This window comes from Micromys minutus, assembly GCF_963924665.1.
Source record: "Micromys minutus genome assembly, chromosome: 13".
NCBI lineage: Eukaryota > Metazoa > Chordata > Mammalia > Rodentia > Muridae > Micromys > Micromys minutus.
This window is the reverse complement of record NC_137982.1, coordinates 35979193-35993094: the sequence shown is the minus strand read 5'-3', so window position 1 is coordinate 35993094 and position 13902 is coordinate 35979193. Positions and strand designations below refer to the sequence as shown.

The window sequence follows — 13902 nt, the reverse complement described above, 5'->3', positions numbered from 1 at the left end:
AAACAAAACATTTTCAGTTGAGGAACACCAAATGGCTGAGAAACATCTGAGGAAGTGCTTGACATCCTTAGCCATCAGGGAAATGCAAATCAAAACAACCCTGAGATTCCACCTCACACCAGTCAGATTGGCCAAGATCCAAAAATCAGATGACAGCAGATGCTGGCGAGGCTGAGGAGAAAGAGGAACACTTCTCCACTGTTGGTGGGGTTGCAAACTTATACAACCACTCTAGAAATCAGTCTGGCGATACCTCAGAAAATTGGATATAGTACTACCTGAAGACCCAGCTATTCCACTTCTGGGCATAAACCCCAGAGACACTCTAATACACAACAAAGATATATGCACCACAATGTTCATAGCGGCTCAATTTATAATAGCCAGAAGCTGGAAGGAACCCAGATGTCCTTCAGAAGATGAATGGATACAAAAATTGTGGTACATATACACAATGGAATGCTACTCAGCCACCAGAAACAATGACTTAACCAAATTCTTAAGAAAATGGCTGCATCTAGAGAATATCATCCTGAGTGAGATAACCCAGTCACAAAAGAACAGACATAATATGTAGTCACTGATATTGGGATGCTAACCCCAGAGGCTTGCACTCCCCCAGAAACAACTCACAGACTGTATGAAGTCCAAGAAATAAAATATATATATATATATATATATATATATATATATATATATATATATTTACAAAACAAGAAGACTTTGACTATTTCCATGTTGCGTTTTGTTTTGCATGTACTTTACGCTCATTGTAACTATTAGGTTTTCAATGCATACTGTCAAGCCCTTGAAAAAATCAAGTACTGACTAAAAAATATATTCACATAGGTTTATGTAAAAATTATTTTAATATCTGAAAAAACAGTACTGGCAAAAATGTATAATTTTAAGCAAAAAATGGTTAAAATCTGTACATTTATCTTTGTTTTGTAAAATAAAGTCGTTTAAAAAAAAAAGAAAATGGCTGCATCTAGAGAATATCATTCTGAGTGAGATAACCCAGTCACAAAAGAACAGACATAATATGCAGTCACTGATAATGGGATGCTAACCCCAGAGGCTCGTACTGCCCCAGAAACAACTCACAGACTGTATGAAGTCCAAGAAATACAGAAAACAAAACAAAACAAAACAAAAAAAAATTTCTATACAACAAGAAAACTTTGACTATTTCCATGTTACATTTTGTTTTACATTTACTTTAAGCTCATTGTAACTATTAAGTTTTCAATGTATACTATCAAACCTTTAAAAAAATCAAGTACTGACTAAAAATATATTCATACAGTTTTATGTAAAAATTATTTTAAAATCTGAAAAAAAAGTACTGACAAAAATGTATTGTATAATTTTATGCAAACCATGCTTAAAATCTGTACATTTATCTTTGTTTTGTAAAATAAAGTTGTTAAAAAAAAACGAAAAAAAAGCTAGACACCAGAGAATCAAACAACTCTATTAAAAAATGGGGTACAGAACTAAACAAAAAGTTCTCAATTGAGGAACATCGAATGGCTGAGAAGCATCTAAGAAAGTGCTAGACATTATTAGCCATCAGGGAAATGCAAATCAAAACAACCCTGAGATTTCACTTCACACCAGTCAGATTGGCCAAGATCCAAAACTCAGATGACAGCAGATGCTAGGGAGGTTGTGGAGAAAGAGGAACACTTCTCCACTGTTGGTGGGGTTGTAAACTGGTATAACCACTCTGGAAATCAGTCTGGCAATTTTTCGGAAAATTGGCCATAGTACTACCTGAAGATTCAGTTATTCCACTTCTGTGCATATAACCCGGAGACACTCCAATATACAGCAAAGACACAGGCAACACAATGTTCATAGCAGCTCTATTTATAATAGCCAGAAGCTGGAAATAACGCAGATGTTCTTCAGTAGATGAATGGATACAAAAATTATGGTACATTTACACAATGGAGTACTATTCAGCCATCAGAAACAATGACTTTTTGAAATTCTTAAGAAAATGGATGCATCTAGAGAATATCATCCTGAGTGAGATAACCCAGTCACAAAAGAACAGACATAATATGCAGTCACTGATATTGGGATGCTAACCCCAGAGGCTCAGACTGCCTCAGAAACAACTCACAGACTGTGTGATGTTCAAGAAAAAGAAAACAAAACAAAACACAAAGAAAAAAAAGTCATGCTCAATCCTTACACACCAAGCACACATTGAGAAACTCCAGGTTACATCTTGTTTTACATGTACTTTATGCTCATTGTAACTAGTAAGATCTTAATGTACACTATCAAACCTTTGAAAAAAAAAAGCCAAGCACAGACAAAAATGTATTTGTATACGTTTGTGCAAAAATGCTTAAAATTTGTACATTTATCTTTGTTTTTTAAAATAAAGTTGTTCAAATAAAATAGTACACGTTGCCATATTTCTTTAAAAGAATTAAGTACAGTAATTTATATGGCTGTAGCAGGAGAACAATTCGCTAGCATGTGGCCATTTCTGATAGCATAGATATCATTTCTAGTACTGGAAAATAACTTAACTTAAAAAAATATAGCATTCCATCAAGAGTATTTTTTATCTCAAAGACTCCTTCATGAAATTAAATGTATGTGTAGATAAAACATTTTATAAGTATTATAAGGTACTCTATTTTTTGTACTATTCAGATAAATTTGTTTATCTGAACTTTTTTCTTTTTAATTATGCATTGAAACTAACAGGTAATGGAAAAACCAACTGAATTCTTAAGATATGTCTGATGATTAATATATGCCATAAATTTTATTTTTTGATTTGTTTTTGTTTTTTAGAATCTAACCTTTTATTTCATAGATAACTAAGGTTCATTCATGACTTTTATTGTAAACTTAAAATGCTTAAATTAGTAATGTTTACACTTTTGTTATAATTACCTGTAAAAGATTACAGAAAATAGATAAGAGATTTTCTATATTCTATATGTGTTAGGATATTTGTTGATAAATGTGCATGTGTATGGTAAATGCATATGTACACATATGTGAATGACAGAAGTTAATGTCATATATCCGGCTTCATTCAGCTTATAAAATGAAGGTTTCTTATGCCAAGAGTCCACTGGTTCCTTTGGTCTACCTGTTCAGTTTGCTACAGAAATCCCTTGTCTCTGCTCACTGAACATTAGGTTTACAGGGACTCTACCCAGACTGCCTGGCATTGATGTGGGTGCTAGCTCTGAACACACCACCTCATATTTGCCCAGTCCATCCCACAGCTCTTAGGGCTGGGAGGAATCTGTAATAAAGTGTTACAAAATTTTCAAAGCTCAAAAGAAATAAATGATTTTATCAAGCTGCAGAAAATTTATGACAAATTATTAATACAATGGAATAAAATTTTAAATTAAATAGAAGCCTATGAGATGGCTTAGGCATCTGCTGCCAAGTCTAAGGCCTGAGTTAGAGCCCTAGGGCCCAAATGGTGTAAAAAGACCCCTGCAATCTGTCCTCTAACCTTATATAGTGTAAAAATAGTGTAACCTTATGTAATGTAACAATATGCAAATGTATACACAGAGGGAGGGATGGGGGAGAAAGAGAGAGAGAGAGAGAGAGAGAGAGAGAGAGAGAGAGAGAGAGAGAGAGAGAGAGAGAGAGAGAGAGAAGGTGTGTGTAAAATCATGTGGTCTCCTGGGAGACCAGCTCTTTCTGGGCTGCAGGACATCTTCAGGTCCATGGCTCAGAGGGAGACAGGAAGAATCCTGTCTAGGCTGCTCTGCCGCTCCTGTGCTCTGTGTGCTCCTGGCAGGTCCCTCTTTGGACAGTTATTGGAGTGAAAGTGGAGTCTCAGCTGTGGGCCTAGGAGTAAAAGCACTCCTTAGAGACCAACCCTCTCCGGGCAGAACTTGGGTACAGAGAGTTGCAGGACATTTTCAGCTCCAGGGATTCCACTTCACAGCAGTCAGAATGACTAAGATCAAAAACTCAGGTGACAGCAGATGCTGGCTAGGATGAAAAGAATGAGAAACACCCCTCCATTATTAGTGGGATTGCAAGCTGGTACAACCAATCTGGAAATCAATCTGGCGGTTTCTCAGAAAATTGGACATAGTACTACCTGAGGACCCAGCTAAACCGTTCCTGAGCATATACCCAAAAGATGCTCCAACACATAACAAGGACACATGTTCCACTATGTTCATAGCAACCTTATTTATAATAGCCAGAAGCTGGAAAGAACCCAGATGTCCTTCAATAGAAGAATGGATACAGAAAGTGTGGTTCATTTACACAATGGAGTACTACTCAACTATTAAATACAATGACTTCATGAAATTTATTGGCAAATGGATGGAACAAGCAAATATTATCCTAAGTGAGGTAACCCAGATACAAAAAAAACTCAGATGGTGTGCCTTCACTGATAAGTAAATATTAACCCAAAAGTTGGGAACACTTAAGATATAATTCACAGATCATATGGAGCTCAAGAAGAAGATCAAAATGTGGATGCTTCAGTCCTTCTTTGAAGGGGAAACAAAATACTCACAGGAGGAAATACAGGGCCAAATAGAGGAGCAAAAACTGAAGGAAAAGCCATCCAGAGACTGAATGATCCATCTTATTATGGGGATCCACCCCATATGCAGCCATCAAACTCAGTAACTATTGCTGATGCCAAAGAAGTGCTTGCTGACAGGAGCCTGATATGGATGTCTCCTGAATGGCTCTGCCAGAGCTTTTAATGATACAGATGAGTATACTTGCAGCTAAATATCCGACTGAGCATGGGGACCCCAATAAAAGAGTTAGAGAAAGGGGTGAAGGACCTGAAAGGGTTTGCAACCTCATAGGTAGAACAGTATCAATCAACCTGATCTCCTAGAGCTCCCAGGGACTAAACGACCAACCAAAGAGCACACATTGAGGGGGACCCATGACTCCAGCCACATATGTAGCAAAGGATGGTATTGGGTGTCATCAATAGGAGAAGCCCTTGGTCCTGTGAAGACTGTTTCCCAGTATAGGGGAATGCCAGGTTGTTGAGGTGGGAGTGAGTGAGTGGGAGGGTGAGCATTCTTATAGAAGCAGGAGGAGGGGAGATTGGAGAGGAGGGAATGGGGAAATTGGTTAACATTTGAAATGTAAATATATAAACTATCCAATTAAAAAATTAAAAAGTCATACAATTTGTAATCGATATGAAACCTATTGGTAATGCTTGAAGTATAAATTCCACCTAGAATCATTTGATCAAATTCATTTATTATTCAAACAACTATCACTCTTTGCTATTATAATCTATACTGCAGAGAAGGTACAAATTAAGAATTAACTGCTTTAAATTGAAATAAGGTTAGATCAAGGATTGCATAGCATATGAAAGAGTTTAATTTACAAAAAGTAAATCTCTGTGAGCATTTTTTATAATTTTTAAAAGTACAATAGACCAAATATATAATTGATATCTATTACCTAGAAAAAGCTATGCAGAATCTGATTTCAAGATCATCATGTTTATCTTTTCATTTTAAATATAACAAATTATACTCATGTATCTGTGGTCAACCATTATATTGCATTATTCTTGAATAAGATATAGATTTTGAGAAGGTGGTAGATTTTGTAATACATTAATCACTTTCATATTTTTCAGATTAATTATACCTGAAATAGTCTTATACTTTATACTTACAGTATATAAAGGATCTCATTTAGCAATATATCTACTTCTTATTTAAACAGAATATTACATTTAAGAACCACAAATTTAATCATGCATAAATGTATAGATACTTAAAAGATTACTTGAGGGTCTAGGTTATAATGGATTTTTAAGAAAAAAATTTTAATGGATTCAAACAGTTGAAATGAAAATAGAGAAATTCTGGAAGTTCCTAGTGGTTTGTAGAGAACCTTGAAAGAGTCAAGATAACATTTTGGGAGTTCTGGATTTATACCATTTTTCTGGGCTCTCTGGGAACTACTGTTATGCTGAGAAGGGAAAGATGCCTATTTGGGACCTAAAACACTGATAAAAATAGTTCATCTCTAGGCAACAAGATGAGAGGACCACAGTGGAGCTGGAACTGCCTGCCCAAGGCACCAATTAAAATGGAAAGATAAGGACATGGAAATTCAAGGAAAAAGTTCAGATCTTAAGGCTATTAACAAAAGCCTGGCAGTTAGTAGACGTTCTTTCTAGGCAATGGTGTCCAGCACTGGGATCTACAGTAGGTGGCATGTTTAAGTCCAATAGGATTCACTTTTTGCTTAAATGAGACAACTAAGGTTTTTTACTCATAATATTATTCATGCACAGCAGAAAAATGAAAAATGCAAAAGATGGTAGGTAGGTAATTAGTGGAACACTTCTTTAAGATCGTTTGAAATAAGAGAGTAACATAAAATAGCCATTTTTACTGTGTTAAAAAACAAAGATGTTTATAGTATTTTGAAGCTGATGAGCCTAATTACTGTATAAAGTTGTGTAGATTGAAGGTTGGTAGAACATAAGATCAAGTTACATAAAATTAAAAAAAAACCTTTTTAATATCTCAATTTCAACTGAGATTTATGATCCATGTAAGAAAACTCAAAAAAATTGAAATGGACACAGTAATGTGGAGATTAGTTAAATTTTAATAAATCTACCAACAGACTAAAACCATTAGGTTAAAAACATTTTAACTTGCATGCTTTCCAAATCTGGCACTAAAAATTGTTTCCAAGGTGATGGATCACAATATCTTTGCAAACTCTAACTCTCTGTTCTACCAGGTTATGAAACTACAAATGTTTCTTTTTTTGTTTCAGTACCCTAAAACTAAGCACTTAAACTATTTAGCATTTTACAGATTCCTTCAAAAAATGTATGTCAAGTACTTCTGAAGGTGCTGAGATAGCGGAGAGCAGCATATTAACTCTGTTCTGGAATTTGTCTTGACACTACCATTCCCAATCTTAATGACTATCTTAAGTCATTTTTTTCTTGAGTGACTACTTTATGTTCAGTTCTCTAAGAGGTCCTCATGCCATTAAGTCTTTACAACAGAACAATAGTTATTATACTTGTTTTAGGCAATGATAATGCTGCACCTTAGAGAGATTCTCCAGAAACAGGAACAGACAGAAGCTAGACAACTAGCATTCAAGTTTGCATGCTCTTTATCAAAAGATATGTTGTTTCCAATGAAAAATGCAACAATAAAGTTCATAGTTAAAAATAAAAAAGTTATTTTTCACATTTATGTAGTTCTAGTTGTTAGGGGCCAAGAGATAAGACTACTGCTTTTAGTTGCCAATATTTATTTTTCTTTAATAATGATCAATTAATCTTGAAGGCAATGAAGTTAGGTCAACAAAACCATCAAAATGAAATGGAAATATAGATTTCAATATATAAAAAGTTTTTAAAGTTTAAAGGTAATTTATTTAAATAATGATCTACATAATTTAAAAATCACCATTTTTTTTAAAATGTCAAATATTTTATTGTCAAATTTTATGTCATCACTTTGAAGATATTGTTTTGAATGAAGAACAGCAGAAATTAAATTTATGGCAGTTTGTGACAGATTTATTATAACTTGCAGATGAATGATGATGTAATGCTTTAAAAATATAACTCTTAGAGTGGCAGATGGAACACATTTAAGCTGGTTTAATATTTGAATTACATGCCTTCATACAGTGAAATGAGCTTTAACTACTGTAGAAGTAGAGCTCCAGTACCCTCACCTCTCTCTCCTGCTGGTGTGGAGGTCCTTTGTCAAGCCTTTGTTTCATCCCACATGGACTAGTATGCCCCTTTTGCTGGCCTCCCAGTCCCTGCACGCATAATTAACAGACTTAAGCTCATACATCATGCTCCCAGCTTCCAGGCACCAGAGGGAAAGCATGCACATAACTAGGTCTAGGTATATTGTAACCCTGGAAAGCTAACACAGGTCCGAGAAGTGAATTACTATTAATCCTTTCAGAACTTTGATGAATTACTTCCTCAGATTGAAAACGATTCCCACTTCCTCCCATTATTGCTAGTGCTAAGAGCTTTATCAAAAGATTGCTTCTTTATCAGCCACTCAATTAAAACTGTTCAACATCCTTATTTTTTTTTTACCAATATTGAAACTTCTCTGTTCTATTCAAAGATTACTATGCCACAGCTACTGTAGTGCATATAAAAAGTCAGGAATATATTAACCAAAATCCCTTCATTTTTGCTAACTCATTATTTTCTCAGTTTAAACTCAAATAAATTATTTCATTTAGATCATATGCAACTAGCAGTAACTTTTGCTATAATAGGTCCTTCTATATGCTTCCCACAAAGTTCCGCTTATTTTCTTCTAGGAATTCCTTCACTGACTTTCCCCAAATGCAACAATGGCAGAGATTTATATCAAAGACTTGTTTCCCTACAAATAACAGGAAGATTATTTTGAGGGAGAAATCTAGCACATATTTTTATACAACAGATTAAGCTCCTTATTTCAAATTCACTTGTCCTTCCTACAAGTGTGACTCCAAGTGGCTAAATCCAAAAGATGATTCTTACAATTTACACATCTGTTTTCTCAACTGGGCAAAGCCCTGCATGTAGACTGAACTCTGACACTTGTCTATAACAATTTCAAGCTTCAGCTAAGAAACGAGATAAAGGCATGCAAATGTGTCAACAGGTAGCAGTTTCTATTAGTGATTTCGCAGCTTACTTAGATGAAAATGAGGAGAGCTTACCTTGCTAAAATCCACAGTGCTGTTTTCTCTGCTGACATCATTTTTATTCTCAGTACAGGCTGGAGCAGACTGAGGAGAAACAACCTGACCTGCTAAAAGAGATTGTTATTGCAGAACGCAGACAATTAATTATTCTGGGTGAAATATGAACTTCAGTTTAACCAAACTAAGTAGAAAGCTTATGATGTAAGCGTGAATGTTCAATTAAATGGAACTATATCATTACAAGATTATCAGTTACAGATAGAAATGGGAGAAATCAATCAAGAACATTTAAGTCAATTATCAATTTAAAATACTAAATGGTTAATCTCTTTTAAAAGATGCCTACAAAATTTAACTAAATTTAACCATAACCTAAGGTTCATTGATTTCTAAATATCAATCAAAACTAATTGCATATATTTTTAAAAGACATAACTTTCAAGCACTGACTGAAGAATTGTTGATGGTATAAAATGGATGAATATTGGTAATTGCTCAGAATATGTTTCAATTCTATGACATTTAAAAATCCAAGTCACTGTCTTCTTTAGCAATAAAATTTAGAAGTGGAGCTTATTAGAAACATATGACTTTGTGCCTATAACTTATTCAGTTACATAAGCTCTGTTATTCATCTCTTATGCAAGAAAAGGTCACCAAACTAGACTTGCATTGGTTTTCCATGAACGCTATTGAAAATATAATTATGATGTAGGTCTCTCCCTTGTCTGAAAGGTTAGGTCAGTTAGGAGGATCACAGGGGTTGTGACCATGACCAGAGTCATTAAGTTCCATCATTTTGCTATGCAGCAGCCTTTGTGAGCACAGACCATCTGAAATTACCACACTTAGCAGTAAATTATAATTAACCCAATTTGCTTAATTTCCTCAGCTGGCCCTCTGCCCATCTTTTTAATTTCACTGTGAAATGGATAATGTCTATTCAATGTTGAAGGCATGACTAGGCATACATCTTTAACACAGTGGTTTCAAAATCCCTCTTTTACTTTCATGGATCTCAAACATGGGAACTACTTCCTGTGCCTACTTTTTCTCTCTCTATGTGGCCATTTCAGTTTTATGCAGAATTCAACTTTATTCTCACCCCCCTCTAACTCCCTTAAACAGTTACAAAAAAGTTTTTCTTCATTTTTTTTCTGATCAACAAAGACAAAAAAACCAAATTATTTATTTTACATACTCATAAAATTTCACTGCTTAGACTAGTACAGCTGACAGTCAGAGATCATCTGTTAATAGATAATATTTTCTGGATTAAAGTCACATTGTTATTAGGGAATAAATACAATATTTTAGAATTTAAATATTTTTTCTGCTTCCAAAGAAAACAGAAAAATAATATATTTTGTGAAGGTAATGATCCAATGACTTTAAAAAGTGAGTTCACCTCAAACCATGGACACTAATTATCATTTTTGAGTACATAATTCAAGGCAAAGAATACCCTTCACGGAAGTCAGACAAACTTTACATTCTCCCATTTCTACCTGCAATACACAGCTACAACTGAACTGTTCAGCAGCCATTCAACTTACTGTTCTCAAAATAATAGCTGTTATTTTTTAAAAGCCTTTACATAATGCATGTGTGCTACTAACAGATGTCTTCAATCACCAGTTTCACAACATTTCCCCATAATTGCATGAGTTGGAACATTAGATATATTTAAACCTAAATTTATTAGATGTTCTGTAAAGCTAAGTGGTAAGACTCATGTTACAGAAAAATTAAATAAAGATATATATGCTTTCTTATAATTATGGCATGTAGTCAGCAACTACAGGAAATATCATTTACATAATGCTGTAAGAAAACACAAGCAAAAAAGTCCACCCAATACAAAACCAACTTTGATGAGATTGAATCAGATAGCAAATATGCTAGAAGTTATAATTTGAAAACTCTGGTTTTTATTTATATATATACATATATATCAGGAACAATATTTCATAAGCTATATTCAGGTTATAAACTTTAGTTAAACATTGTCAGTTACATTTCATTTGGTAAATATTTGCGATCACTAATATGTTGCTATTTTGTGATAATTGTGATAAATATATTTGGAAATGTACTCTTCTATGCTACTCCTGTTTTAAGAATTAAAAGTATAAAATATTATCTTATAATTTATAATCAGACAGTGAATTAAGAACTATGATCTTCTAATATTTTAATAATGACCTAGTTCATGAAAATAATATCAAGTAAGAAGCTCACTAGATGACAACAAGAGCTGTGTATTTCTAGAGTACAGACAAATCCAGAGAACATGTACAATAGTGCAGAGAGGAAAAATGCATACTATAGTACAACCATCCTCTGTATAGGTATAAAAGCCAAAAGTATTTGTATCTTCTATTTTTTAGAAAAGATATGAATATATTTGTAACATCTAAAGTCCTTCAAAGTTTAAATAGCATTTAAAATTTGAATATGGAATCACTTAGAAGTGCTAATTCTAAAACTATTCATTAAATTATTAAAATAATATAAGTAAGGGATTTTGGCAAATTTGTAGAGTACATACAATTTGTAGGTATAATTTAAGAATTAATTTTAAAAGGTTAGCCTATGTTATTTAAGGGAAATTACAATATTTTAAATAAGCCTTACATATTTTATTATATTCACAAAGCTAAAATGTATGCATTATAACAGTCCATAGAACCACGAGATTCCTCAAACCATAGAACTGCTGTCATAATCTGTTGTTCATTATAATTACTTGCTTAAAAAACGTAATTCAAGTATCACCACTTGCAAGAAGATGATGGGCTTAGATTCCAAAATGCAATTCATAAACTCAAAGACTGTCACATAAAAATGACTGGACAAGTATAGGGAAGAATATTTCTAATACAGTTGCTGGTTTCTATGTTATTCTTATCATATGTCATAAAATAACAACTTTTAGGCACTGTGACTATTTCAGGAATTTTTTTTCTCTCCAAGGAAAATATTCAGAAGTTATAAATAAATCCTTACACATTTAGAAACTTTGCAAGTATACTATTTGATAACTTTTCTAATTACTTTAGCATGATGCTTGCAAACAAGTAAATTGCCTATTTTTCTAAATCCTACACCATAAGAACTGATAAAAATTTATATAATCAAACTGCACTGAAATTTTAGATTGACTGAATTATTATAGTATTTAATTCTTAAGGCATGACAATACCATGATGAAGCATTTAATTTAGTAATCTTATTATATTTCATGAAAATTATTCAAAACATGATTAAAGTCTATAACTATTTAAATGTTAATATTTGAGAACTCTAACACCATAAGTTTACTTTCTTTATACTACTACTTTATTAAATATATAGTTATTTTAATAAAATTAATTTATTTTATTATATATGAATTAAAGTGTAGAGTGTATAGCATATAGATCAGCACTTGTTTGATTTTCTTTGAATCATATTTGTGTCTTTACATATAGATCTTTTCTATAACTAAACTGTGTGAATGAGTGATATAAAATAGCCATTGTACATTTTTATCTAGCCTAAATCAAATCATTAGATAATTTGTTTCCTACATATATCATCATTTGCTACTGGTTGATCCAGTATAAATCACAGGTAGTAGAAGGAAACTTGAATGAAGACATGGAGGTACAGCACTATTATCCTAGAGTCCAAGTTGGATTACACTACCTCAGAACCTTCAACGCATTACAGTACCCAAAGGGTAGGAGATGAGGGAGGAACAGAGATGAGATGAGCCTGTTAGAGACAGACACAAGACAGAGTAAAATGGAGAAATATAGAGATGAATGACAAAGTTACATATATGTGCAACAATACATTTTTTATGGAAATAGAGAACATGGAGAAAGAGAGATAATTTTTTAAGAATTATGATTAGATGAGCTTTGCTTCAAAAATAGAAAGAGCATTCATGTCATTAATTGTTGAAAGTTGGTATGCCTGAAAATAATTAGTTTCAAATAAGAAAGTAAAATGTTAAACATGTTATCTTAGAAATATATTTGATTTTAAAATATAGACAATTTTTTTAAAGCTCAATGACTTTACAGCTTCTAAACAACTGTTTAGATATATCAACTGTGTTAATAATTAACATAATTTCAATTTTCTCTTAACAGTAGAAATGCTTACATTTTTCATATATAGGAATCTCTTAATGTGCTTTCCCTCAAACAACATTAAGAAGTAATATTCTAGCTTTCTCCTTAAAAGTAGATTGTAACAAGGAATAAATGCTACATGATAAATTATTTACAATAACACAGTGCTTTAAAAAGAAAATGAACATCTAAGTACATAAAGACATTATGCATCTGGTAATAAAAGTACAACATTTTAAGGCAGTAAATAAAGCAAATTCAAAAACCACAAAGAAACATTAACATCACACGTGTGTGTGCTGCTGGGAAGCCTTCAACCTACCCAGGTCGGAACACTCAACGCACAGCCCATCCTTCTAAACCTAAGTGTTCTCAACTTAGGACTCTGAACGGTAAATTAGAAGAATAACAGAAGCTCTGTAACTCTTTTCAGGTTCTAAATAAAAACGACAACTAGAAATTATTCTAATGAGAAGAGAGTAAAGGTGTGGAAGCAGGAGAATTAGAAATTTCTAGTAATGGATGGGGGGGGGATACTGATACTACAGAAGCCATGGGCCCCAAGAATTATCAAAAACAGTAACAAAATTAATGTAATTTTACAACAGAATTGCAATACAAATATCTCCATGTGTAAGGGAATGCGTGACAGAAATGACAAATAGAAGCATTAATGTATTTTGGTTTCTTGATCATCTAACACAAGTAACATTTGTGTTTCAAATGTGTTTCTAGATTCAAGCAATGACTTGAATAATCTTGATATTTTTCATTTCAGTATTCTTTTCAGGGTTCAATGTCAAAGTAAATACAATTTTCTATTATTTTTTGCCATTGTTTTGCCAAATGTAACTGTCACTTTCTATTGAAACATCAGAATCAGTCATTTAATTCTCACAGTTTTGATGCTTAATGAAAAGTGAAAGTTAAACACAGCATGGTGGCATTAAACATGCACGGTGAATCCATAGCATCCTGCATCTTAACCCTGAGGATAGCGTGCAGAGTACCGAAAATATTTACATATATATGTGAATATACATACATACATCAGAGTATT

The 13902-nt window shown here is 33.1% G+C and overlaps 1 protein-coding gene across 7 annotated transcripts in view; it reads right to left on the bottom strand.

Moving 5' to 3' along the window:
- SLC4A10 (solute carrier family 4 member 10) overlaps positions 1-13902 on the bottom strand; it is a gene marked incomplete at both ends in the record, with an annotated part of 275521 nt that overhangs the window by 84534 nt on the left and 177085 nt on the right. For 2 of the 7 annotated variants that reach the window (XM_080928210.1, XM_080928211.1), the window contains 2 exons: positions 7732-7821; positions 8734-8825. In XM_080928210.1, the coding sequence (XP_080784336.1) occupies positions 7732-7821; positions 8734-8825 (182 nt within the window). The remainder of the gene's footprint in view (positions 1-7731; positions 7822-8733; positions 8826-13902) is intronic. The other 5 variants (XM_080928212.1, XM_080928216.1, XM_080928213.1 and 2 more) reach the window with 3 other exon arrangements.